Source organism: Lissotriton helveticus, chromosome 6, assembly GCF_964261635.1.
Source record: "Lissotriton helveticus chromosome 6, aLisHel1.1, whole genome shotgun sequence".
NCBI lineage: Eukaryota > Metazoa > Chordata > Amphibia > Caudata > Salamandridae > Lissotriton > Lissotriton helveticus.
In genome coordinates, this window is record NC_136067.1 from 1154744668 (window position 1) to 1154770338 (window position 25671).

The window sequence follows — 25671 nt, forward strand, 5'->3', positions numbered from 1 at the left end:
GATACTGCTGTGGACCAGGCTCGGCGAGGTCGTATGGGATCAGGTCCTGCTTCTCCTTGTTCCGCCAGTAGTCTCCTCGGTATGGTACCGGGGCTCCTGGGAGGCTTGAAAAAGGAGAGAAGCGTAGGGCTTTAGTCCGAGTACACAATCGGAATACCACCACCTACACCGGGGAGTGAGAGGGTATGGAGAAAGGCCTGTGAGGAGGGGACGGTAAGGGAGGATGGAACAGGCAAGGAAGAGATGGGAGGGAAGAAGGTTGTCAGGTGCTGGGCAGTGCTCGGTCTTTGGTACAGTGCGCGTGAATTCTAGGTAAATATACTCTATCCCTGTGCTCGTGCAGTCTAAGTTATATACAAGTCTATTTACAGCTACAGCTATATACAGGAGGGGACACGGAGAAAGGGTGACGGGTACTCACGTGCCCCGCCGCAACTCTCGTCCGAGTTGCGGCCGCTCTCCAGCTTCCTCCTGAGGACGCCACCAGTCCTCCGTCCAGACGTCCTCTTCCTCGTCCTCGCTTCGGTCTCGCAGTGCTGCTCCTCTCTCTCTCCGGGGTTCGTCGCTGTCCGCTGCCTCCTGCCACGAGTCGGTTGCTCCGAACGCCTCTCCTTCGTCCTCGGGGCTTTTTCTACCTTCCGGGAGGTTGTCTGTCTGTCCACTTCCGGGGTCAGGGTCGATTGCTTCCGGGTCGCTAGGGGTCGTCCCACTGTCGCTTCCGGGGTCACTGGCGAGTGTTTCCGGTCCTTCAAGCTCCGATGTCGGTACCTGCAGGGGACGACAAAGAGAAGGTGTCCTGGGTGTCCGGGACGTTAATTGACCGGGCGCGGGGGACTGGACCCCCGCGCTCGGACATCGTTGCGCCGAGGTATGTGCCGCTGCCTCTCCACAAAGAGATTCTGTACCGACCGAATTCATAGAGGAAGTCGAGGGTGGTGAGAAAGAATCCTCCTATTTCGAGTCAAAGGAATGGGCAAAAATGTTGCACTCATACGGTACTACTCCCGCTGGACATCATCAGCCATCAGTGTCATCAAGGCAGGAGAAAAGCGAGGATCCATCTCAAGAGAAGGCATGGGCCACTGCCCTTGATATCCTCCAAAAGTCAGCCGACGCAATGACTTATCAAGCGAATAAATTGGATATTCAAATTAGCCTTCTGAACACACTCGCAGTGTATGTAGTCAAAATTGACGACAGGATCTCCAATTTAAACAGCTTGATTAGACGGGCCGAAGCAGAGGCAGACAGCCAGCAACAAGGATGTGACTGCGCACCAATAGTGGAGAAACTCAGTATACTCCCAGGTATAATGGAAAAGCTTGTGGCAGATTTAAAAGAATCAATAAATGTAAAACCCATCCCTGGAAAGTGTAGCGATGCCGAGTCAGGAGAATTAGGCGAAGAACTTCAATTAAAAACAGCCACTTACTCAAGGTTAAGAGAGGCTGAAGGGACCACCTCCTCTCAACTCCATGATCCACCTGGGCACGCTTGCAAAATGAGCAATCAGCAATCATCTCCGGATGTCAACTGAGAAAATATTACCTTCCATTCTACAATCGAACAAGAGCTGGGAGATCCTGCGGGAAAGGTGAAAAAACAAAGGAAACGGAAAGGTCGTAATAAAACGAGAAGGGGTAAACAAGACCTACGCCTCTACCCGATGTTCAACACCCAAAGACGCCCTGTAGCCACAGAGGGTTATGACTTAAATAACTCCTCTGAGCCAACAACCACATCGGAAGATCAACCAATCACGCTGGGAAGTGAAAGAAGGAAGAGTGGTCCTTCCCCCCCGACAACAGGAAAGAAATCACCAACGGTTCCACCCGGAAAAAGTGTGTCTAGTGGGACAAACGAGCAAAACACTAACATCCAAATGGTTCCCCTAAACACCCAAATTACGCAGAATGTAAAGGTCCAGCGCCAAACCTCTAGCCAAATGACAAACCAACTCGGTGGGATTACGACCGCAAAACAGGCCCCTACCGTAAATTGTGCCAACAATCAACAGGGCGTAATCCACGGGAGGGACAAAGACGCCGAAGGTCAGGGAATAAATGAAAGGCTCCATTGTGTCCAGAATGAGGCCCAATCCAAGGGCCCTCTGAAAAAACTCGTTCACACGCATTGCGTGCAAACATCAGAGGCAACTCCAAGGCCGCACAGAACACCACTGAGTGGCGACGCCCACTTCACTTTCTTTTACCCGGAATATAAGTCTAAAGGCAGCCACGACGTCCTAAATCGGGGGAACATCATAAAGTTGATTCACGCAATAGGACTGTCAAACGTAATAACATCAAAGGACATTACATCGGTAGAATTCATCGAGCCGAGTCAAGGCCAAATAAATGAAACCACAAAGGTCACCTGGAGTACAGCAGAGGCAATGAACAACATCTTAGGGCAAATTGACACCTTCAAGCAATGGGGCATACAGATACAACCTGGTAGGGAAGTGGGTTACCCATACATTTTGCAGGATAGTCAAGGTACTGAACATAGACGAGCGGCGAGGGGCGCAGTTTACTCAGTCCTCAGGGGCCCTTGTAATAAAACCCCCATCCTTTACCATAAACAAAGGAAGTCAGGAGACGATGGGATCACGCCAACCAGGGACCGGGAAGAGGACGACACATGGTCATGGTTGGCAGGCACTCTGAACACAACCCGACTCCTGCAATGATAGCCTAATAGGGAAAACGGCCAAGAAATGCCCCCTTTAAAGATCTGTTCATGGAATATCAATGGCCTAACGAATAAACTGGAGGACATCGCCACAACCTCTTACCTTCGGGAATTTGACATACTACTATTACAAGAGACATGGCTCTTCGAACCACAGCAAATGGAAGGCTACAAAACTCATTACATTTCAGCACAAAAACTGAACCGCTCAGGAAGAGGGAGCGGCGGCCTAGCAATTTATATATCAATAAAAAACGCTGTCGCTTCCTGGGACCTTCCAAATTCATCGCACTGTTCTCCAGTGTGTGGGAATTTCTTACATTTCCAGTAAAGGCCAACGTTGGACCATGACCTTAATGAATGCTTATGTCCGCCCGAACCCAGACTCACGACAATCCTTTGTAGAAGAAGCCATAGAGACAGTACAAAGAGTGAAAATTGGATCTCCCAATTCAGAAATACTTTTTTCTGGTGATTTTAATATGTGGTTAATGACAGACCTACAAAAAAACGAGATCACCAAATCGCATGACAGCATCTGGGTGATTCCATCGCAGGACCGGCCAGGATGGCACAAGGACGATTCGAAGGGACGTTCCCTACAAGGCAACCTCGAAAACTTGGGTCTCAGAGCCCTCAACGGGCGTTTTCCATTTGACAAGCCTCCTCGATTCTCCTACCTATCGAAGAAAGGTGCCTCATTAATCAACTACACCTTCGTTAGCCTACCACTCCTTCAACAAATAACAAGTTATCGTCTTGGGAGCAGAATAGAAAGTGATCACTGTCCCCAAGAAATAACGCTGAGGACCAGTTGTACTCAACATGAAGAAGAAAGGACATTGACATCAGAGAGCTTCACAATCAACTTAAAACGAATCAAATGTTCTCTCAGCAATTTTCAACAAGTTGCAATAGAGGCCAAACCAATTATGGAGCACTACAGTAGGAGTACGGATGATACAATTACCAACTGGTCATCTTTCGCAACCGAACTTATCAACAAACATGCGAAACTGGTAAAGCATGCAAGCCATACTGGGCAAAAGCAGACGCCCCACTCAAATCCGGACATACAAATTACAACGAGAACCATGAATCGGTCATGGCGGGCGTTCAAAACCGACCCAATGGACCCCACCAAATTAATAAAACTGAGAGAGGCCCGCAGTCAACTTAAGAAAGCAAAGAGGGAGCTACGTAGAAACCATAGAACTTGTTCTGGGCTAGACTCCAGCAAGATGTTAATGTTAATGTTAATGTTAACGGATTTTTAGAGCGCATAGCTGCCCGTGAGCGTCCCAGCGCTGAACAGTACTGATGAAGAGAGCGGGGGAGAAGCTCACGGGAACAGCCATGTCTTTAAGGATTTGCGGAATGCCAAAAGATTGGGTTGAGCACGAAGGTCAGGAGGGAGGGAATTCCACATTTTGGACGCATTGTAAGAAAAGCGCCGGCCTCCTGAACGTGCTCGAGAGATCTTGGGTATTTTAGTAAGGTTGGCATTGGAAGATCGAAGGGGTCTGGAGGTAGTATAGGGAGTAATCAGATCTCTAAGTATGGGGGGAGCTTTCCCGTTCAGAATTTTGTGTGTGAGGCAGAGTGACTTGAACTGCACTCTTTCCATGATGGGCAGCCAGTGTAGTGCTCGCAGGGCTGGTTTAGCTGAGCAGCGGTTCCTAGTGTTGGTCAGGATCCTGGCGGCGGCATTTTGAACCACCTGAAGTTTGGTTGTGACTTTTAAGGGTGCAGCAAGGTAGAGTGCATTGACGTAATCCAACCTTGACATGATGAGACCCTGTATCAAAAGTTTCCTTGATTGGAAGGGGAGTAGAGGAAGGATTTTTCGGGTGGATCGCAGGAGACCAAAGCAGACTCCGGCAGTTTTTCTTGCTTGGGTTTGCATGGTGAGGTTTTTGTCCAGCCATAGACCGAGGCTTTTAATCTCGGGCTTGGGGGTTGGGGGTTTGCCCATGCAAGGGGGCCAAAGGGAGTCTGTGAGGAGGTGGGCTTGATTACCCATCACCATGATCTCCGTCTTGTCGCCGTTGAGCTTTAAGTGAGATCTGTCCATCCAGCTGACAATGTCAGTCAGGCAGGAATAGAGCTCTATGTTGGGATTTTTTTGCTGGGTGAGGGAGACCACCAGTTGTGTATCGTCTGCATATGTTAGGAGTTTTATCCCGTGTGGGGCAACTATCTGCTCCAGGGGGGACATACACGTTGAAGAGTGTGGGGCTCAAAGAAGAGCCCTGGGGCACTCCACAACTTACAGAGGTCTCCCTGGAAGAATAGCTGCCCTCTATGACCTGGAATGATCGGTCTTGCAGAAATGATTTCAGCCAGGATAAAGCGAGGCCTGAAATCCCAAGATCGCTAAGTCGCTGGGCCAAGATCTGATGGTTGACCGTGTCGAAGGCCGCGCTTAGGTCCAGGAGGATCACTACCACTGATCCTCCTGTATCCATGATCTTCCTTGCCTCCTCGACCACTGTTAGCATCGTGGTTTCAGTGCCCTGACCAGGGCGAAATCCTGTCTGAGAGGACTTGAGTAGTTCGTTGGTCTCAAGATAGTTGGATAATTGAGAGTTTATGAATTTTTCCACTATCTTGCTGGTGGATGGGAGAAGGGAAATTGGCCTGAAGTTGGAAAGATTAAGAGGGTCATGGTTTGGTTTTTTTAATAGAGCCCTAACCTTCGCCTTCTTCCAGCTGGGGGGAACCGTTCCGTTGGTCAAAGAGGCATTGATTACGTTGACCAGTGGTTCTAGAATAGTTGGTGTTACCAGTTTTAAGATTTTTACTGGGGCTGGGTCTGAAGGTGAGCCACTTTTTAGTGACTGGAGAATAGGCGCCAGAGTATCGGGGCTTATGAGGTTGAAGGAGTGAAGTCCCGTGTTAAGCGCATTGGTCTGTTCTACCGCTCCCGGAGGGTGATCCGTATTAAGAAGGGGGGTCAGTTTTTGTAGGATATTTTGGATTTTTTGGTCAAAGAATGTGGCCAGTTTGTCACATTGGTTATCTGAGGGTTCGACAGATCCAGATGATTCTGGTGTTTTTAGGAGTTGTTTAACAATTTGGAACGTCTCCCTTGCTGAGCAGGAAGCCGCGCTAATTTTCTCTTGAAAGAAAGTGATGTGTGCATTTTTCAAGGCTTTTTTGTACGCAAGAATCGACAGCCTATATTCTTTCTTGCGTTCAGGGTCATAATCTTTTTGCCACACTCTTTCCGCTTTTTTGCAGAGTTTCTTTAGGTGGCGGGTCTCCTGTGTAAACCATGGGGCCGGGTTCTTTTTACGGGAGGTAAGGTGTGTTTTTTTTAGGAGGATCGTATTAAGGGATTTTTCGATCCAAGAGGAGAACTTTATGTCTGCTCTTATAGGGTCTGAGTCGTGGATTGGTTTACGGAGTTCTAAGGCTTGTTTCCATTTTTCGATGTCTAGTTTGGCCCAGGGATGCGAGGGAGCGACAGAGGGCTTATTAGAGGGAGAGATGTTAGGTATTTCCCATCTAAAAGGGATGAGTAGGTGATCCGACCATGGCAGGGGGATCGGGGCATTAGTTTTAAGGTCTTCAATGTTGCATATGATAGGGTCAAGTAAATGTCCGAGCCTATGAGTAGGTTGGTTGTTCTGGAGATGAAGCTGAAGAGTCGCTAGATCTGCCAGTAGTTCCGTTGCAGTGTCATAGTCGTCTTTATCAAAATGAATGTTAAGGTCCCCTAGGATTATCATGTTAGACGAGGAGCTCGAAAGAGCAGTTGAAAATTCTAGTAGGGAGCTACAAAATTGGCCTAAGGGCCCTGGTGGGCGGTAAATGAGGACTCTTGAAAGTGTGTTGCAGGGGGACAGTTGGATGTTGAAATGTACATTTTCACAGTTTGATAGAGGGCTGTCGTGAAAACGACATGTGAATTGGTTTTTATAGATAATTGCGATGCCTCCTCCCATACCTTTCCCTCGGTCTAGATGTTGCAATAGAAAGATATTAAATCAAACAATTCAGCTAGGTTTTGGCGATCAATCAATAACTTGTCTGGTCGCGTTTCCAAAGTTGCCTCTTCATGCATACTAGAGTCAGAGTGGGTCGACTTTCTCCATCTTCACTACAGCGACCGGAAAGCAAAATTCCCACATCAGAACTTCCCCCTTGTAGAAACTGCCGCACATAAAGTGGCTGACCAGGCGTCGGATCTGAACATCCTAAAGCCCCTAACAAAGGAATGCCTTAATAACGATCAAAAAACAGGATCATCAAAGGAGGGCTCTATGTCCCATAGTAACGAACTAGCAACGATCCAGAAGGCAGAAATTGAAAAACTGATTAAAAAGGGTCGGAAAGGCGGCGCTCCAGGCCCAGGGGGAATCCCTCAAGCTCTGTTCAAGGAAGACGTTACTTTCTGGGCTGAGAAGTTATGCACCCTATTCAATTCAACCCTGCAGAACACTATTATTCCGCCTTCATGGCGGAGATCAATACTCGCACCAATATTCAAAGGCGGGGACAAAAAAATCCCCTGGGAATAACCGCCTCATTGCCCTCATCGACAACGAAGCAAAATATTTTGCAGGAGTGTTGCTCAACTCATTGAAGGCATGAGCGAAAGACAAGTCCGTCATTCCTCCCAACCAAACAGGTTTTACTACTAACACCGGCACTTCGGTCAATCTTATGACCCTTGCCTGCCTGATTGACCAAGCGAAGTTCAGCTCGTGCCCTCTCTACATGGGATTTATTGACTTCCAAGCGGCCTTTGACAACGTGAATAGAGCGAAGCTCTGGCAGAAGCTGTCCAGTCTAAACATTCCAGCTGATCTTCTAAGAGCAATACAACTTTTACATCAGGACACATGGGTCAGGATTAAGATCGGGGACGGTTCAAGACTATCACGCCCAATTCCGACAGTAAAAGGTCTAAAACAGGGCTGTGTCCTGGCCCCGACACATTTTAACTTATTTTTATCAGACCTCCCCGAGGCTCTAAATAAGGTCAATTCTCACTCTCCTAAAGTAACTGGTCTATTGATGTCAAATCTGCTATACGCCGACGACGTGGTCCTTCTTAGTTAAACAAAGATCGGCATGCAAAGGCTCCTCGACGCTACGTTGGAATACTCAAAAAAGAACGATCTTCTGATCAATAACAAGATAACCAAAATCTTGGCGGTGCGTCCAGGGAAAGCTAAGAAACTGTCTTGGACCCTGAATAAGGAAAGCATTGTCGAATCCAATTGCCACAAGTACCTTGGGGTTATTTTTAATAACAATGACAAATACAAAACCCACTTAGAAGAACAAAAAAGGAAGGGAGCTGCATTTGCTTTTGCAATTGGATCAATCCATAAGGAACTACAAGGCCCAACTTTCGCACCAACAATACAGGTCACTCAGGCAAAAATCATTCCCACACTAACGTATGGCAGTGAAGTCCTCAAAGGCTTGGACAGTGGCCAATTGGACAAAATCATCACAAAGATCTACAGAACAGTGTTCAAGTTACCGCCCCAAACATCACCGGCACAAATCAGGTTGGAACTGGGAATCTGCCACCAAACACACGCCAGAGCCATGTCTTTTCTCGTGTGTTGAAAATTTGTTATCCTGGTGCACTCTGTAATGGTGAAGTTTTGTGAACGTGTATTGTAGGAATTCTTAGTTAGCGCAACTCATGTCACAAGGCGTCCTGCCCTTGTCTTACAATAATTGAATACGTGGTGTGGAAGGGAAACTCCCTCCTACAAATGAGTGCGCTGTTTTTCAATGAAACTCTTTGGTTTCTTCTCCACTTTTTCGAATTTCATACTCGAATTATTCCATATATAACAAATCTGTAATCCATGCTAGTTTTGCAATTGATTTGTAGTTTTATTTCACAGTTTCATGTAGGATAATGTGCCAGTTATCAATACATCTTATATTCCCAATGCATTTCGGGTCTCATACATCGGACCCTTCATCAGGGGGATTCGACCATCCGGTCTGATGCATAGAGTATACTGGCGTCTCTGCGTTGCAGTGTCACTGCAATGTATGAGACCCGAAATGCATTGGGAATATAAGATGTATTGATAACTGGCACATTATCCTACATGAAACTGTGAAATAAAACTACAAATCAATTGCAAAACTAGCATGGATTACAGATTTGTTATATATGGAATAATTTGAGTATGAAATTCGAAAAAGTGGAGAAGAAACCAAAGAGTTTCATTGAAAAACAGCGCACTCATTTGTAGGAGGGAGTTTCCCTTCCACACCACGTATTCAATTTTCTCGTGTGTTGCCATAAATTGATGTCATCAAAGGAAGGCAGCCTAGCTCAACATCTGTGGGCTAGTCTTGACAAGAAATTATGGCGTGCAGGGCATGACTACTGGGAAAAAGGCCTAACAACTTTATGTCTAAATGACCTTTAGAGCATGCACATAAGTCAAAATGAATTTAAACGGTTAGCGAAAATAAGCACAAAAAAGCTATCAATAGTCGAAGACAAGGCTCAAAAAGAAGTCATGGGTGGTTAACCATGCATTCTTACGCCTTGCTGACCCCACAGCAGTACTTAACTGTATCTTTTACTGCACGAATGAAATTAAGTTTTTTAAAACTGAGACTGGGAGTGATCAACTTGTTGGTCCATCTACCAAAATGGAAAAGAGATTACGGACGAGAACTATGTCGACTTTGTGGGACCCACAGAGAAGACATAATACACATAATTTGTCTTTGCCCAAAACTGCTGAATGAAAGACGGTTGCTCCTTAAGCATCTCTGGAACATTAACATGATAAGATCGTGTAGAGCAGCTGTTTTGGCCTGCTTTGACCCCAGGAACACCAAATTAAACTGTGCCCTGGTAAGGTACATGGATCACGTAGCAAAACAACTCTGCGAGGGGCCCACAGTCGGTGATCCATCGTCGGCATAACATTTCGGCAAGCTCCATCTCACATCTGCATCCAATTTGGACTTAATCCACTCCCTTTTAAATGTATTTTTCTGAAATCCCATACTTGCAATGTTTTTTTTTTTAATCAAGCAATAAAGTTTTACTCTCTTTTACTCTCTTCTAATTCCTACATGGTCATAACTGCTGTTATCAACTCTGTAGGAATTAAATGGCCACTCATAATGAGGGTATAAGAGAGTAAAGCTGAGTTTAATTAACATTGATGAACTGCAATAGAATCAGCTTGAATAATTGTAGCTAGTGGATTCATATTTAAATTGAACGGAAGTAGTGAAAGGATGGCTACTTTTAAAGCACTATATTTGTCTGGAAATGGGACAGAGTCCACTTTTAAAGGATTGGAATCCTAATGGAGGAAGGATTAAAACACGCTCAAAACTGTTTCCTCTATTTCAGTTGTTAAGCTTAATATCTGAAGGAATGAGTGATGGTCTACATTATCAAAAGCTGCTGAGAGTTCTAAAAGTACCAAGAGGCCTATGTTTCAATCATCAATAGTTTTTAGGTGTTTTTCAAGTACCTGAATGGTGGCAGTTTTCATACTAACTTTGAAACGGAATCCAGAGTGGAATAACTTTATAATGGTATTGAAAAAGTGATTTAGGATCTGTCAGGCAACCGCTCCATAAATTATTTTGCCCAAGAATTGGAGTTTTGAAACTGGTCTAAAATTCTGAAAGCCATTTGACTCCAAGTTGGTTTTCTTGAGATCATGGTGATATTAATAACAGACGATTTTGCCCTGTCCTTGCTTAACATGAGCATCTCTCATTTGGTCTGCAATGGCTACATTTCTTCAATTCTCCCCTACTTTCTTGCAGGATGCAGCTTATAAAATGTTGACATCTCAAGAATATACTCCAGAGGATCTCTGCTTTTCTCTGCAGGTAACCAGGGATGGGAACTGTGCCTGTTTATGAATTTCTATCATGTGGATGATCGAGACTAGTTTCATGCAAATGAATTAATGAGTAACTTTGGTAGTGCATTGCTACAAAGATTTTGTATTGTAAGCCTATATATATCACATCTTACCCCTGACTATGATCTGAGGCTCAGTGATTTTAGTTGATTTCATTTCCGTGGTGCATTGTTGGAAGGGTGTTGGATGTAGTATGTCCTATGAGGGAGAACGTAGCAAAATACATCTTTATAAAGCATTTGACTTTGTCTTTCTTACCATGGGTTAAGGCACATTGCAAGGCCTGGGACAAAATATCAGTGTCAAGCATCACACTGATACTGTAAGCTGAAAAAATGAAAACTTATACTTGATGTTTAGCTGCCCAAGGCAGAAGTTGTAAATTAGTTTAAATGTGGGATTCATTTACATGTTTATTGTAGTAAATAGTTTGATACTCAGTGAAATGATAAAAGAAAAACATTTTGAGGCCATATATTGAGAGTTGACAATAAATGCATGTGAACTAGGTACGAAGCAACAGATGCTTCATTTGATGATTCACACATGCATTTGCATTATCTCAGGTCCTCTTAGAACTTTTGGATATTTGCTATTCTTTAATATGATGAATTGCACAATTGCCAAGGCACACTAAATTATAAGTCCAAATTGTAAAATTAGCATTAACCCATGCAGTAATCAAAAAGAAGTCCATTTAGGCATTTCTTTCTCTTTATTCTTCGATATGATTCATGTACAAAAGCAAACAATGGCAGCTGACACGTGTTCCGTCCGAAGGACTTTTTCAAGGCTTATTAAGATAGGCAGAGGAAGTGGACACCCCAGAGTATGGAGTCCTGGAAACCAGTATAGATACAAGAGTTCTGAGTGTCCGCATGTAGATGACGTGTAAACGACCCGTCATCCGTTGCTTCTCTATCAAACATTGTATCAGCATACAAATGAAATTAGTCTAAGTCACCAACCTTTGTTCCCACACCGAATGCCTGCAAATACAGTTAGTGCAGTATGTGCAAGCACGTGGATATGGAGTACAGTCTGAGGTTCCAATAGACCTTTCTTGAGATTGACACATATAGACAATGGTAAGAGTCCTGCGTACAGAAATAGAAGGACCATATGAACCACCGTATAGTTAGCAGTGGACTACTAGTACAAGGGCCCTGATACACCCAGCAGGAAGGAGAGCATGGATATATCCCAGCTGTCCAGAGACATTTGTATACTCCACGGAAGCATCTGCCTGTGGAATTGTTTGTCTCTTTTGGTGGAAGGAGACTTGCTGCTTGGAGAGCACCACAGTATACTAAATGGATACATTTCAACATTCCGGTTATTATATGATCTAGATGTGTATTCACAATTTGGCATTTCCACCTTTGTGTTTGTGTGAAACGATTCTTTCATGTGATGCCTGGTATATTTCTATTAAAAAAGGAAACAACAAGTTTAATGAAACTGCAGTAAAAACCAAACCCATTGATTTGGAGCCATCTATCTATCAGTTTTTATAGCAAGAAGTGAGACGTTCCTGGTTATTGTACTGTGTAGCCTGTTCCAATAACATAAGGATCCAACGTGGTGTATATAAACAGTTTTCTGGGTTGGAAAACAGAGCACACTCCGTTACTGCCAGGCCAGGCCAGGTTCTCCCTAGACCAGAAACAAGCATCCTGGGACCGATTTCGGGGTATCGCCCCTCATCAGCCAGGCTAGTGTGAATCCAGTGTCATAGTGAGCAAGGAACCCATGTATGGGCATACCCTTGGCCACTTAGGGCGAACATAGGAAACACAAAATGATGGACGGAGTGTTTAAACATTTCAAACACTCCCCTCCAGTCAAGAGATCTGGGTTAAATCCATTGTTCTTTTGCTCACCATGCCACCCCAGTTTGGACCCAGACATATGCATATCAGTCTTGACCCTGCTCTCCATGGGAACAGTCCAGCCGGAATTGCCTCCTGAGGTTCTCCTTCGACTAGAAACAAGCATCCTGGGACTGGTTTTGGGGTATCCCCCGCATCACCAGGGTAAAGACTGATTTTCAGCATTCTGTCCATCATCTGCCCTTTTGCATTTGTCGCCCTAAGTGGGAAGAGCATGCCAGACATGGGTCCCATGCTCGCTTTGCCACCAGATTCAAGCTAGCCGGGCTGATACCCTGAACCCGTCCCAGGATTCTTGTTTCTGGTCCAGGGAGGGCCTGGTCGCTCAGTTTGGACTGGACTGGACTGTTCCCATGGAGAGCAGGGTCAAGATTGATATGCATATGGCTGGGTCCAAACTAGTGTGGCATGGTAAGCAGAGGAAGCGTATACATTTTAAGAAAAATATTGACCTGTCAATAGGGTTTAGTTTGCGAGGTTTAGTTTACAACTGTAACATTGTCACACTCGGTGGCAGTGGAAAGTCTAGAGTCATGTTTTCTCCTGATCACTGCAGTAGTAGCACAATTAAGTTCTGTAATTCACCAGTGACATTAAACTTACTATCCTTCCTCGGAAGTGGAAGAGGCGCAATCGGAGACCAATGCCACCCAAAAAAAGCTTGCGAAAGCTCTTGCAGCATTACAAGACAAGACTGAGGACTTGGAGGCAAGATCTAGGAGGAGTAACATATGTATTACAGGCCTGTCAGAATCCACTGCGATGGGCAACATGGAAGCATTTATATAGAATCTCCTCCCCGCGCTTCTAGGGTGTGAGACATTCTCAGACATGTTTATGGTGGAACGCACCTACCGCCCACTTGTCCCTAAGCCTCCACCGGGTGCCGCTCCCATGCCCTGTGATTGCTCAACTGTTTAACTACAGGGATAGGGATGCGGCCCTAAAACAAGCCAGGGGAAAAAAGAATCCTGAAATATGAAGGCTCTACGATATCTCTGTTCTCAGACTTTACCATAAAAGTTCAGGAAGCTAGACGTCAGTTTGCCCCATTGAAGCGCCGACTCCGCGAGCAAAACGTGGATTACAGTATGGTCTATCCTGCCCGGCTCAGAGTTCTCATGAACGGCTAGTCAAGGATTTGCTTGGATCCCAACTCCCTACAAAAAGCGTTACAAGACTACATCTGAAACAAACAGGTTAGTATTAGATTCCTTACCTTAGAATATCCCCAGGCGTCAGACTGGATCCGGACATTTTTGCGTAGCAGTACCCATGCGCGTCGGTAGGCGTCGTCCGCGGCTCCGCATCTGTCGTCGGCGCCGTGATGACGTCGTCGGAGTACTTAGACGCCGCCTCCGCGCGCTGACGTCAGTTCTTCTTTTTTCCGCGCCAGCAAGCGCAGATCTGGAAAAAGTTGTACCCTAGTCAATTTTTGACTAACTTTTTACGATTCTTTTTGATCTACTTTCGAAGCCGCTCGACTCAGACGGTGCCGGTAGGGATGCCCGGGTTCAAGCCCTGCGCCGACTGCAACCGACTGTCGGTTACCGACCCCCATCGCCGGTGCCTGCACTGTCTAGGCCCGGACCACAACGACAAGTCCTGCTCCGACTGCCGGGCCCTGACGTCTAAAGCTAGACGGGAGCGGTCCCGTAAGCGACTCGAGCTTCGGCAGTCCGCCCCGCGCCGCTCAAAGTCCCGGTCCGGAAGGAGGTCGAGGGACCAGTCACGGGGCCGGAGTCACCACAGTTCCGGGAGTCGTCATCGGTCTTCGGGCTCGAAGTCCTCAGGTAAGAGGCACCATCGCTCTTCTGACTCCCCCCGACGCTCACGCGATGCGGCTGGGGGTTCGGGCGACACCACCCACGCGGCTCCGCCGGAGCCACAGGTGTCGCGGCCTGCTCCATACCCGCCGGTCCCTGGGCAGAATGCAACACCAGGGGAGATTGATGACTTCCTCATGGCCATGAGGTCGCTCGCTCCTCCGTCGGGTTCTGCGGTGCCTTCGGGCCAAGTGGTCCCGACTGGGTCCCCACGCGGGCCGGGTGCTTCGGCCCCGGCACCGTCGGCAACTTCGGTCCCGACGCCGCAGGGCCCCACTGGATCCGGGTCGCCGCCGGTCGACCTCACAACCTCGCCGGCGCCGGCCCCAAGGGTGTCGGCCCCGGCGCCGTCCCTGGTCCTGCCCTCGATTCCGGTCCGGCATCGGAGCGTCGACGCCGATGGGAGATTTTTACTTCTACGACCCGGCCCCATCCTTTGAGCCTGAGTACCAGGCGATGGGTGACGAGGGGGATTAAAGGGGTCAGAGGACCCTCTGGCACATGAGTGTCAGTCTTCTGCGGACTGGACAGGAGAGCTTTGGGGAGGCCAGTGGTCTGGACACTTCGCCCAACACTGGTTTTGTCTCCCCTCCTAGCGTGGCTATGGAGGAGGGGGCTGCCTATAGCGTGGTGCTGATGAGGGCGGCCAAAGCCTTGGGCCTTGAGCTCCCCGTCGCGGCCGTGAGGACTAACATCCTCACTGAGGTCCTTAAACCGCAGGCAAGCTCGGCCGAGCCTCTGCTGCCGTTTAATGAGGCCTTATCAGACGTTCTTCTGGGCACTTGGTCCAGTCCCGCGACAGGTCAGCCTGTGGATAGGAACGTGGCCAGGCGCCGGCTCCGGGCGAACCTTGCTTTCTGTCTACCCACCGCACCCCAGAGAGTCTGGTCATCCAGGCCTCTAATTCCCAGACTGCATTCCCGTCGGCTCCCCCCGACCGGGAATCCAAGAGGTACGAGCAATATGGAAAGAAAGTATTCTCCTCCCTGAGTTTAGGATTGCGGTCACCACATGCCTCTTGGGCTGCTACACCCACTCTCTGTGGGATACGGTCGCGGATGTGCTGCCAGAATGCCCGGTGGAGGTCCGGGCTAAACTCGGCCAAGCCCTTATGGAGGGTCGAGATGCGGAGCGTTATTCCATCCGGTGTGGGCTGGACACTACTGACTCACTAGGCAGAGCGATGCCAACGACGGTGGCGATTCGGCGCTACGCCTGGTTGAGGTCTGCCAACTTCTCAGCTGATGTCCAAAACACACTTATGGACATGCCGTTCGATGGCCGTCGCCTCTTCGGCGACAAAGCAGACCATGCGCTCGAGCGCTTTAAGGACTCCAGGGCTACGGCCAAGTCTTTGGGCCTCTCGGCCCCCCGCCAGCAAACGGCTGCTTTTCGCCCCTTTCGTGGCCAAGGAAGGGGCGCCCCCACATGTTCTGCCAGCCACGGGCCGCAAACTACCATTCAGCGCGGTGGCGGGCGTGGAAACCGCCGTGGTGGCGGTCGGGGACAACGGCGAGGCCAGTCCACACCAGCCCCAGCAGCATCCGCCTCAAAACCTTCCGAGTTTTCAGGCCCATGTGACGCCGGTGGGGGGCAGGGTTCGCCATCACCACCTCCACTGGCACACTGTCACATCAGACAGGTGGGTGCTGCAAATCGTCCGAAGGGGCTACTCCCTCCCTTTCGAGGCAAACCCATCAGCCATGCCACCGCGTGTCGGGGGATCACTTGCAACTTCTGCAAGAGGAAGTTACGGCCCTCTTGGCCAAGGGGGCCATCGAGCGCGTTCCTGGGCCAGAGATAGGGTGTGGTTGTTACTCCCACTACTTTCTCGTACCCAAGAAGGGCAAAGGGGGCCTACGCCCTATCTTGGATCTGCGGAACATCAACGGTTTCCTCAGGAAGGAGAAGTTCAAGATGCTGACACTGGCTCAGGTCTTAGCTGCCCTGGACCCCGGAGACTGGATGGTAGTGTTGGACTTTCAGGACGCTTATTTTCACATCCCCGTCCTGCCGGCCCACCGGCGTTACCTGCAGTTCACGGTAGGCCACGAGCACTTTCAGTTTACTGTGCTCCCCTTCGGCCTTACCAGCGCCCCATGGGTGTTCACGAAAGTGATGGCGGTGGTCGCGGCTCATCTGCGCAGGTTAGAGGTTTCAGTCTTCCCCTACCTCGACGACTGGTTATTGAAGGCGGGCTCGCCCCAGACAGTCGTCCGCCACCTCCAGACTACGGCCGACCTCCTGCACCTGCTGGGGTTTTCCATCAATGTGCCGAAGTCACACCTGTGTCCCTCTCAGAAGCTCCTCTTCATCGGAGCGTTTCTGGACTCAGCGCAGTTTCGTGTGTATCCTCCCGAGCAGCGGGTTCGGGATATTCAGGCTCTGATTCCGATCTTTCAGCCTTTATCCCGAGTCTCAGTCAGGTTGATGCTACGGCTTCTGGGGCGGATGGCCTCCTGCATCCTTCTGGTGCATCACGCCCGGTGGCGGATGCGGACTCTGCAGTGGGACCTGAAGTTTCAGTGGGCCCAGCATCAGGGCAACTTGTCTGACCATGTCTTGATCTCGGAGGGCACTGCAAGACAGTTGCAGTGGTGGCTCACGGACCGCGATTGGGTCAGCGGCAGATCCCTCTCCCTACCCCAACTGGAACACGTAGTTATGACGGACGCGTCCCTCCAGGGCTGGGGGGGCTTCATGGGAGAGGCGAAGATCAGAGGCCTCTGGTCTCCGGCGGAGTCCCGGCTCCACGTCAACCTTCTGGAGCTGTGGGCGATCCGGCTTGCACTGAAGGCATTCCTCCCCTCTGTTCAGGGGAGTGTAGTGCAGGTGTTCACGGACAACACCACCGCCATGTGGTACTGAAACAAACAGGGCGGGGTGGGGTCGTGGACCCTATGCCAGGAGGCTCTGCGAATCTGGCAGTGGCTGGAACATCAGGGCGTGACCCTGGTGGTTCAACACCTGGCAGGTTCCCTGAACGCCAGGGCGGACGAACTCAGCCGTCGGTGCATGATGGATTACGAATGGCGTCTGAACCGGACGTGGCGCAAGGCCTCTTTCAGCAGTGGGGAGAGCCTTGGTTAGATCTATTCGCCACAGAAGAGAACGCGCAATCTCATCAATTCTGCGCGTTGTAATTTCCAAGGCGGCACTTGCTCGGAGACGCTTTTCGTCGCGAGTGGAGTTGCGGTCTGTTGTACGCCTTTCCGCCTATACCACTTCTGCCCAGAGTGCTGAAGAAGATCAAGCGCGACCGGGCCCAAGTCATCCTTGTGGCTCCGGACTGGGCATGAAGATACTGGTATCCCGAGCTACTCAGCATGTCAGTCGATCCCCCGATTCGTCTGCCTCTTCAGGAGGACCTTCTGTCGCAGCAGCAGGGGACGGTCCTCCACCCGAACCTGTCCAGTCTCCACCTCCATGCTTGGAGATTGATCGGCGACAGTTGAGGCCATTTGACTTGCCTCCTGAAGTTTGTAATGTGATTCTGGCAGCCAGGCGTCCCTCCACAAAGTCGGTATACGCCTGCAGGTGGAACAGATTTCTGGCATGGTGCACAGCAAAGGCTGTGGATCCCCTCTCTGCCCCCCTTTCTGAGGTTCTCCTCTTCCTTCTTTCTCTTGCTCAGCAGGGCTCTGCTCTGGGCACTATCTAGGGCTACCTTTCTGCCCGTTCCGCCTTCTTGAGGCTACCTGATCAGCCTTCTTTGTTCAAGTCCCCGATTGATTCTTGAAGGGCATCACTCATATGTTTCCCCCTGTTACTTTCGTGATGCCCCAGTGGGACTTGAATCTGGTTTTGACTTACCTGATGTGCGCTCCCTTTGAGCCGCTTCATAACTGTCCTCTTCGCCTTCTTACTCTGAAGACTGCTTTCCTGGTTGCCATCACCTCTTCCAGGAGAGTGAGTGAGCTCCAGGCTCTTTCCTCTAAACCTCCTTTCCTTTCTGTCCATCCTGACAAGGTTGTGTTGCGGAAAAGACCCTCTTTCCTGCCCAAGGTAGTCGCAGCCTTTCACATCGGGCAGTCCATCACCTTGCCCACCTTCTTTTCCCCTCCGCATCCCTCTAAAGAGGAAGAGCTGCTCCACCGTCTGGACCCAAAACGTGCGCTGTCATTCTATCTAGATCGCACACGCCAGTTCCGGGTGGATGTCCAACTCTTTGTTGGTTACGTGGGCGCAAAGAAGGGGCGGGCGGTGCACAAACGGACCATCTCTCGGTGGGTCGTGCTGTGCATCAAGGTATGTTACTCTTTGGCTAAAAAGGAGCCTCCTGTTGGGCTGAGGGCCCATTCACTCGGGCCACGGCGGCTACTACTGCCCTGGGCCGGGGAATCCCCTTGCAGGACATTTGTCAGGCAGCTACGTGGGCCTCGCTGCACACGTTTGCAAGACACTGCTGCCTGGACAGCCAAGTCCGGAGGGATGGCTTCTTTGGCCGTTCCGTCCTCCAGGACTTTCTGGTGTGATTATTGGTTCGCAGACCCACCACCAGGGTTGGTAATGCTGGGGTATCTATTCTAAGGTATGGAATCTAATACCAACCTGTTTCTTTCAAATGCACTAGTTATTTACCTTTGGTAACGATATATCTGTAAGAAACAGTAGTTAGTATTAGATTCCTTACCGCCCCACCCATCCTCCCCGTTCTGCGAACTGATATCTAGGGTTATGGTCATCCCCTTTCAGGGCCCTAGTTTCATGGCACCAGTGTTGGCTTTTATCATGGCTCTGCGTTTCTGGCGCGGAATAGCGGTGTATAAGAACTGACGTCAGCGCACGGAGGCGGCGTCTAAGTACTCCGACGACGTCATCATGGCGCCCACGATACCGACGACGGACGCTGAGCCACGGACGACGCCTACCGACGCGCATGGGTACTGCTACGCAAAAATGTCCGGATCCAGCCTGACGCCTAGGGATATTCTAAGGTAAGGAATCTAATACTAACTACTGTTTCTTCTACATATATATTTACCAAAGGTAAGTAACTTGTGCACCAAGGCGAAAGAGCAGAACAAAAATACGAAGGATAACGACGAAACAGCTGGAGGGGGGCTGGATGAGCAGGACTGAAGCGGGCTCCGCCCGATATCGTATAGACTAACAAATTTGTTAGGTCTTAGGAAGCTTGTTTCCGGTCCAGGGAAGGCATGGCTTGGCAGTTCGGGCTGTACTGTTCCCATGAGGCACAGGTTCAGACTGATTTGCATATGGCCATGTCTGAACTGGGGTGGCAGAGTGGGCTAAAGAACGGTGATGGATTAAACCCAGATCTGTTGACTGGGTGTGAGTGTTTAATTGGTTCAGATGCTCCGTACATCACCACCCCCTTTTGTACCACTAGATTTAATTCTAGCCATTGGTTTCGCCAGTTACGGTGCTCTGACTGTCCTACGATGGTTGGCCCAGGAAGAAAGAGGCTGTCTACTCCTCGCAGATATTGCTAATACTACTCTGCATTATTGTGGGGAGGGTCGCCTTGTGTGATAGATGTAAACATTTTACTATATGGGTTATTTTTGTTAACACATGGACTACAAGGGTCTCGCTGACCTTAAGGTAAACAGTGTTATAATCACTCCGCACAGATGTACTATATATGCCCTGATAGCACAGTCAGGCGCGGTGCGTCCATTGGGGCGTAGGGGCGAAGCCCCACTAAGCCCCATGGACCCACCACGTCGTCACTAGAAGCCAAACACAATTATTTAAAAAAATCGCGCTATCTGCCGGCCGGGAAACCGGGAGACACCCGACCTTCCCGGAGTGCGAAAGGGGGGTGGGGGACGGGGGGGGAGGATCGGGCTGCTGCAGCTGCGCAAGTGTATTTTTGGGCACAAACATGCCCGCGCATGCGCAGATCGTTTTCTTGTTAATTCCCCCATAGAGAGAGGACCAGGGGGCGGGCCGCAGCCCCTGGGGTTACACAGGGCGACTGGGCGAGGAGTCATGGTGCCCCCCCAGCCAATCCTGGCGCAGGATTGGCTGGTCACTACATAGCCCGGTTACATAACCCCTGACGGATAGCACGGCCGACTTTGGTGCTGGGAAACCAGGTTCGAGCCTCTAATCGAACCATAAAAATGTATACATGACTTACTTTGGTGTTAAATAAATAGATATTTTAAAAAACAAATAAAAATGATGTTCCGAATAAGGTGTGAAATTGGTGTTGAATAAATACATGTTTTTAAAAACAATTAATATTAATCATGTATCATTGGTGCTGGAGTACAAGGTTCGAGACTGGTATTAAACACTGACAAGCTGTGTGCAAGTTATATGGTCATAAAAATACATGAATGATGGATGCAGGATGGGTGGATGCATGAATGGATGCAGGATGAATGATAGGTGGATGAATGGATGGGTGGATGCATGAATGAATGATGGATGCAGGATGGATGGATGGGTAGATGAATGAATGATGGATGCAGGATGGATGCAGGGTGGATGGATGGGTGCATGAATGAATGATGGATGCAGGATGGGTGGATGGATGATGGATGGATGAATGATGGGTGGATGAATGGATGGGTGGATGAATGAATGATGGATGCAGGATGGGTGGATGAATGAATGATGGATGCAGGATGGATGGATGGATGGGTACATGAATGAATGATGGATGCAGGATGGATGGGTGGATGGATGGATGGTTGGATGGGTGGATGCATGAATGGATGCAGGAATGGATGATGGATGGGTGGATGGATGGGTGGGTGGGTGGGTGGGTGGATGGATGCATGAATGATGGATGGATGGTGGATGGGTGGATGGATGGATGGGTGGATGAATGAATGAATGATGGATGCAGGATGGATGGGTGGATGGATGGATGGGTGCATGAATGAATGATGGATGCAGGATGGGTGGATGGATGGGTGGACACATGAATGGACGCAGGAATGGATGCAGGATGGATGGGTGGATGGATGGATGCATGAATGAATGATGGATGGATGGATGCAGGATGGATGGGTGGATGGGTGGATGGGTGGATGCATGAATGAATGATGGATGCAGGATGGATGGGTGGATGGATGGATGGGTGGATGCATGAATGAATGATGGATGCAGGATGGATGGATGGGTGAATGCATGAATGAATGATGGATGCTGGATGGATGGGTGGATGCATGAATGATGTATGGATGGATGCAAGGTGGTTCGGGCTCGCTCGCTGCGGTGCAATATGCAAATTAGTTTACGCCTTACCACTTTCAAATGTCACCAGCCGCCCCTGAGCACAGTTGTGGTCCTTTTTTACTGTTGCTATCAGTGGTGCTATGGTAACATCCGCCCCTGTGTCTTACTCACTCAATGCCTTTTTGTTTTTATTTCCTAAGAAGAAGGAAGGGGGCTGGAGGGCCGTCGACTGTGCAGAGTTGGGGATTGCATGGCGTGGGGGGTGGGCGTGATCTGGTTTGGGAGAATCTTTCTTTTCATTTTGTTATGGTACAGTGTGTGTGTAATGAGTCTTATTTCCTTGCCGGGGGTGTATCGACTAAAAAAAAAAAGAACTGGTATACTTACATGGGAAGACATCGAAAATGTGATGTTGGGGAATTTCCCGCTCTTTTAACCCCTTCCATGCGTCGGACGGCCCACGGCCGTTCGATGTCATGGTGGGCGTGTGCGTCGGACGGCCTTAGAGGGTGGAAGTGAGCAGGTAATGAATGAGCTTAAATAAACATTAGAGGAATATCATGAGGAAGCCGATAGAGAGGTTACATTCTTAGGGAAGTATGCAACAGCAAAAACATGGAGAGGGAGAGCATCCGGGTGCAACCTTAGCGGCTATAATGAGAGGCAGACGAGATTTAACAAGTGACACAAAACTCAGCGGAACTTTAGATGCGATGATATGTGATCCTGATTCTATAGCAGATTGCTTTAGGAGTTACTATTCTGATCTATATCGATCCAAGTCGACGGAAGTAGAAGTTGCTGTCCTGGATTATGTTGAACGTATTAAATTACCATAGCTAACCGAAGAACATAGAAAACATCTCATGAGACCTCTCAAGTCTTAGGAATTTCTAGAAGCATTAAAATCTATGAGCTCATGCAGCGCTCCGGGGAAAGACGGTTTAACAGTGGCTTTCTTCAAGGAGTACAAAGAGCTCCTAGTTCCCCATTTGATTACCCTTTTTGAAGAGATGGGAGAAAACTGGATTATGCCCCCTTCCATGCAAGAGGCCATGCTTGTTACACTCTTGACACCAGGCAAATCCCCACGGACAAATCCCCAGCTCCTCCTGTAGGCCGCTGTCCTTATTAAATGTGGACACCAAACTATTCGCAAAAGTCCTGGTGAATCGCCTGGCCCCTCTCATACCAACACTGGTCGGCTCCGAACAGAAGGGATTTGTACCTGGGCGTACCCCTACACACCACCTGCGCACAGTATTCAGCACAATTCAACTTGTTAAACCAGAGACTAAGGCAGCTGCAATATTTTTAGACGCCGAAAAGGCATTCGACTCTGTTGAATGGAATGTCATGATGCTGGTGTTAAGGCGGATGGGTATTGGTGACCTTTTTGCACAACTGGTGACACTTTTTTGTATAACTCCCCAACTGCCAGAATCTGTGTTGGTAACCTGGTAATCAACCCTATCTCGTTTTCTAGGGGCACTCGCCAGGGGTGCCCACTATCACTGTTACTCTATGCTATTGTTTCTGAGACTTTGGCATGCGCTCCCAGAGAGTATCACAGCCACAGAGGGATACGGTTTCCCGTTTTTAATCTAATAATCTCCATTTACGCAGACAACACTTTCTGTAAATCAGGGATCCGGAGATTAATTTCACCCCAGTGTTAAGAGAGGTGGTACTGCATGGTGAATTCTGTGGGCTCAAAATAAATTGGTCCAAATCCACTATTTTTCCCCTCACCCAAGCTGTGGAACCAATAGAATTAGAGTTCCCTTTATCCTGATCTGCTGATCCGGTGCGCTATTTGGTCATTCAGGTACATACAAGCTCTGAAATTATATTTTCTGAGAATTACGGTAGGGCAATTACTAAATTAGAAGACGATATAGTAGTAAATATGTGTGGCTATCTCTTGTCACTTATCGGGTGTGTATCCCTGATGAAAATGGTAATTTTGCCCTGGTTCCTGGTCCTGTTTTTAAATATACCTATGGTTCTTCCCACCCACCTCTTCAAAGTCATCAAGTTTTTACTGGTCAAGTTGGCTTGGGCTGGCAAACAACCTCTGGTTAAATGGGATGTCCTTACTCTTCCATATCATATGGGCGTGTTTGGTGATCCGGAGCTGTACTATCGTGCAGCACAATGCTCGCATGCCTTCTATTGGATTCATCATCAAACCCCACCTCCTCATCTAAATCTATAAAGGGTTGCATTTGCGCCCTCACATTTATCTACGTCTCTGTTCAGTACTCCCAATAGGCGTGCTGGCAGTCTAGATTCTAAAATAAATAAATAAAATAAAATAAATGCCACCACCAATGCCTGGCATAATCTACTAAAATGACAAGCTGCATCTATTCTGTATTCTCTACTCACACTAATAGAGTGGTGTGTATGGCTGCCGATATTAAGTGAACCAGAAGTGGTACGTGCCCTTGCGCTTTGGGTATATCCGAAATAGGAGACCTGTTTGTAGATGGTAGAGGTCGTGGATGGGAAGAGTTACTCTAGGAAAAACAGGGTGTTTCCCCTCCAACGATATTCCATTTCTATAGGGTCAGACACGTGCTACGCGGTTAGGTGACGACATACTGGAACCTCCGGAAGTGGCCCTTTTTTCTCCAATGTTACACATGAAATCCCCATTTTAAATGATTTCCCATATTTATAGCACAGTACAAGACTACCGAAATAATTATTACATTAAAGCCAGGTTAGTGTTGCAGACTGATTTGGGGGTCACCCTCGATGATGATACATGGCGCTACTGCTGCAAAACTACACAACGGATTTCCTTTAAGTGGGAGGCACCGGCTCATACAACTTAAATTTCTTAACAGAGTACATTCTACACCATCACGATTACACAGATATGGGGAGGAATCATCAGGTTTTCTACATTTGGCCTGGCTGTGGCCACCTGTAGCTAATTTTTGCACATTAATCTTTCAGAAACTTAGTGCCATTATCGCAGAACCCTTGACGCCATACCCCTTACTGGCCCTACTTGGTTTCTCTAAGCGGCTGCAAAAAGATTCAAGGCGACTGACTCAGTGGTCCAAAGATATGCTGTTCTGAAACACACAGTCTGAATTGTACAGCGAACTACTCCCTCCCCAGAGCCGACCTAAACATTTCTGGAGCCTCTATCAGACCTTCCTTGCTGGTTCTGAGTGAATTAACTTAAACCTGCGTCTTTCTAAGGTTGGATGAGGTGCTGCAGGAGCATATATTGCTGTTGTAGATGGGCCTCCCGGGGCGCTAAAACCGGTAACCACTTAATAGAATTAGTCCTTAAACTGTATCAAGGTTAATATCTTTGCTCAGATTTTATCTGATAATACGACGATCGCATTTTATGACAACTGACACATTGCCATGTGATGATTTATAATTTAGAAATGTAGATCCCTAGGGTATTATTGTTTACACAGATAGCTGTAATGCTTTTGAATTCATGTACATGGACACAGTGACTTCTTTTCCTTTCCTTTTTCTTCTTTATATCTTCTTTTTTTCATTTATAGTGTGTTTTTTCAATTCTGTAAAACCAATAAACAAAATTTAAAAAATAATTTGAGGAAATGCTGCGATCCCTATACAGAGAGGCCCTGTCAGCGGTTTGTAATGTGGAAAGAGCCCACAAGGCTCTCGGCCCGAGACCTCCGCTGGGAGCCTCTGTCAGGCCGATTATAGCTCACCTACTTAATTATCGCGACAGAGACACTACTGCGGAGAGCCAGAGACAACAAGAAATCATGTTCAAAGGAAGTGCCATATCGTTTCACCTGGACTTTGCACTAGCAGTACAGGCATAGCTGCCAAGGTTTCAGATTGCTTATGTGTGACATTTTCATAATTTCTGTGTAATTATGAGTGACATTCAAAGACTATGAGTGACACTTTCTCTCATGCAAATATCAAGCAATGAAGACTAAGGAAACATAGAACTATCATAAAGTACATCCGTTTGAGCACCTAGAAACTCTAAGAGTGGGCGTGGCTTGGACGGCAAGGGGAACGTGGCTTGGACGGCAATGAGAGGAGTTGAGTAAGTCCAGAGCTCCTCAGCACCCCAGGACCAAACCAGAAATATCAGTGCAATACCATCATCACCGAGGTCACCAAGCAGTTTATTCACCACCGGAAACCGCCAGGCACAGAGCGGCTGAAAAAGCGAACCGAATAGCCCACTCT

At 48.3% G+C, this 25671-nt stretch overlaps 1 protein-coding gene across 1 annotated transcript in view; it reads left to right on the forward strand.

Moving 5' to 3' along the window:
* OSGEP (O-sialoglycoprotein endopeptidase) overlaps positions 1-25671 on the forward strand; it is a 613564-nt gene that overhangs the window by 316366 nt on the left and 271527 nt on the right. Inside the window, exon 8 of the mRNA XM_078648814.1 lies at positions 10483-10548. Coding sequence (XP_078504940.1) covers positions 10483-10548 — 66 coding nt within the window. The remainder of the gene's footprint in view (positions 1-10482; positions 10549-25671) is intronic.